Source organism: Syngnathus typhle, linkage group LG1 (assembly GCF_033458585.1).
Source record: "Syngnathus typhle isolate RoL2023-S1 ecotype Sweden linkage group LG1, RoL_Styp_1.0, whole genome shotgun sequence".
NCBI lineage: Eukaryota > Metazoa > Chordata > Actinopteri > Syngnathiformes > Syngnathidae > Syngnathus > Syngnathus typhle.
Genome location: NC_083738.1, coordinates 19,552,678 through 19,555,000, shown reverse-complemented (window position 1 = coordinate 19,555,000; position 2,323 = coordinate 19,552,678). Strand labels below are relative to the sequence as shown.

Below are 2,323 nucleotides of genomic sequence, written 5' to 3'. Positions count from 1 at the left end.
TTTCTGTCTTGTTTTTTGTTGTGATTATTGGATGTTCTTGTAACAAAACAGTGAAAGATTCAATGTGCATTCGTATGTGGTTCTGTTGTTTTTGTGTCCTTTCATTTGGATTTTTTTTTTTTTTGACGCTGTCATTTCTTCTCTCACTGCTGTGTCGTGTGCATCCCACTCGCAGGAGAAGACCAGCGCCCTCAGCCTGAGCAACGTGGCTGGGGTCTTCTACATTCTGGTCGGAGGACTCGGCTTGGCCATGCTGGTGGCCTTGATCGAGTTCTGTTACAAGTCCCGAGCCGAGGCCAAACGAATGAAGGTGGCAAAGAATGCACAGAATATTAACCCAACTTCCTCGCAGAATTCACAGAATTTTGCAACTTATAAGGAAGGTTACAACGTATATGGGATCGAAAGTGTAAAAATTTAGGGGGTAGGGACACGAGGTTTTCATAAATTCCCCCAAACTGCACGCTTTTTTGGCTCCATCCTCCGTTCCATCCTTCAGTGTTAGTGAATGAAGAGGTTGGCCAAAGGATCGTATGTATTATGATTTACTGAGAGAAAGACATGCCAGCCACACACACACACTCTCTTTTTGTTAAAGCATAATGATCGTCTTTGGAACAAGGAGTGTCAGTGCCACGCTGAAAAGGGGAAAAAAAAACATTCATTTCAATTGCCAGAGAAATTTGAATATTTCTAATGAGAAATACAGAAAGGTTTTCACTATATGGAGGAAATGCATAATTAATTTTGTGAAATCTTCAAGAAGAGATTTGCACATACAGTATGTAGCAGTCATTTTATCGAGCGAGAAAGAAAACATGGTAATATGTTGTTAAACATTGTTACTTTATTAGGAAAAGGTGGAATATGGTTAAAGATATTAATTCAAATCATGATGAATATCACACAGGGGAGTGAAGTTAGGTTATCAAAGGTACCTGAAGCTTGTTGTAATTGGAATGAACAATCTTGCAATTGAAATTACTCTAGTTGAGTGAAATTATATCATGCCACAATTGGAGTGAATCGCAGCGTAATTTGAATTATTATATCATTGTTGAAGGGAATCGTATTGTTGTAGTTAAATTAAATTGGATTATGATTGTCATGAATTTTTGGGAGCCACCTTGGTAGGCAGGTAGCTCGCCAACTAGGTAGATACAATAGTAACCAAAAAAAGCATTAAAAAAATGAATACTATTCGAGATTGTGCAACTTGTGAAAAATTTAGTTGGAATTGTTCAGTTGTCTTTCTTTTTTTTGCCTTTGAGGTGATGGCGCTGACTCTGCTTCGAACGTTGTCTGTGCATTTAAGTTCCCTTGAGACCATGCTCATGTATGACTGTTGATGGCCACGCTTGTCAATGCCTCTCCTAGTAAAAAATCATTTTCATACTGAATTAATGCTAGCCCCCATACCATAAGCACATGCTCATCCTCGCGTCGTGTTGCCCCCTCCACACGCACCCTTTAGTTCTCATCTCCATACATATTTATCCATATATAAATATTAATATTTCACAGTGGAGCACTTGGGGAACAACTTGCTTAACTTTCCCGTTTGTGGGAATGTCCCCCTTCCCTTTGCCCTCTTCCCCAACCCGCAGATGACTTTCGGAGACGCCATGAGAAACAAAGCGAGACTTTCAGTCACCGGGAGCACTGGGGAGAATGGTCGGGTGATGACTCCGGAGTTTCCGAAGGCCGTCCACGCCGTCCCGTACGTCAGGCCCGACATGGGCCTCAACGTCAGCCTGACAGACCTGTCCTGATCCCAGACCAACTTCCGAGTGCCTTACCATGGTTTCAAAAAGTAAAGAAAAAAAAGAGCGCTTTTGTTCTTTTTTTCTTCCAAAAGGTTTGTCCCCCCCCCCACCTCCCCCCATCCCTGACACTTCCTGCTCTCGCTGTTTTGGCACTTTTTTTCTTGAATGGGAACGTCAGAGATTGCAAAGACTTGGTTCTTGGTCGCTATTTACCCCCAATGTTTAAAAAAAAAAAAGGCAATCCTGGAATATCTTGGAGTTTTATTTCCCTTCCTAAATGTGTGAAAGCGAGGGATTGATTGACAGTCGTTTCGCGCAAATCATTTGAACTGTGTGTGCGCGTGTGTGTGTGTGTGTTTGTGTTTGTGAATCAGTTGCCACCGCCACATCCCAAACAGGAAGCACATCCATGTTTTAAGAAATGTGAAATAGTTCTTTGAAGTTTTTCTTAAGAAAAGCCCAAGAAAATAGACCACAAGAAACTATTTTTATGTATTTTCACAAAATAGCTTTTAAAGAAACTCGCCGACTGGATTTAAACATGTGTGTGGAGATGA

General features: G+C 41.2%; 1 protein-coding gene across 3 annotated transcripts in view; it reads left to right on the top strand.

Moving 5' to 3' along the window:
* LOC133157197 (glutamate receptor 2) overlaps positions 1-2,067 on the top strand; it is a 27,605-nt gene extending 25,538 nt beyond the window's left edge. For 2 of the 3 annotated variants that reach the window (XM_061283565.1, XM_061283571.1), the window contains 2 exons: positions 176-310; positions 1,608-2,067. In XM_061283565.1, the coding sequence (XP_061139549.1) occupies positions 176-310; positions 1,608-1,772 (300 nt within the window). In that variant the 3' untranslated portion in view covers positions 1,773-2,067. Of the gene's footprint in view, positions 1-175; positions 567-1,607 lie in introns of those variants that run through there. The other variant, XM_061283562.1, reaches the window with a different exon arrangement.
* Positions 2,068-2,323: the final 256 nt, after the last annotated feature.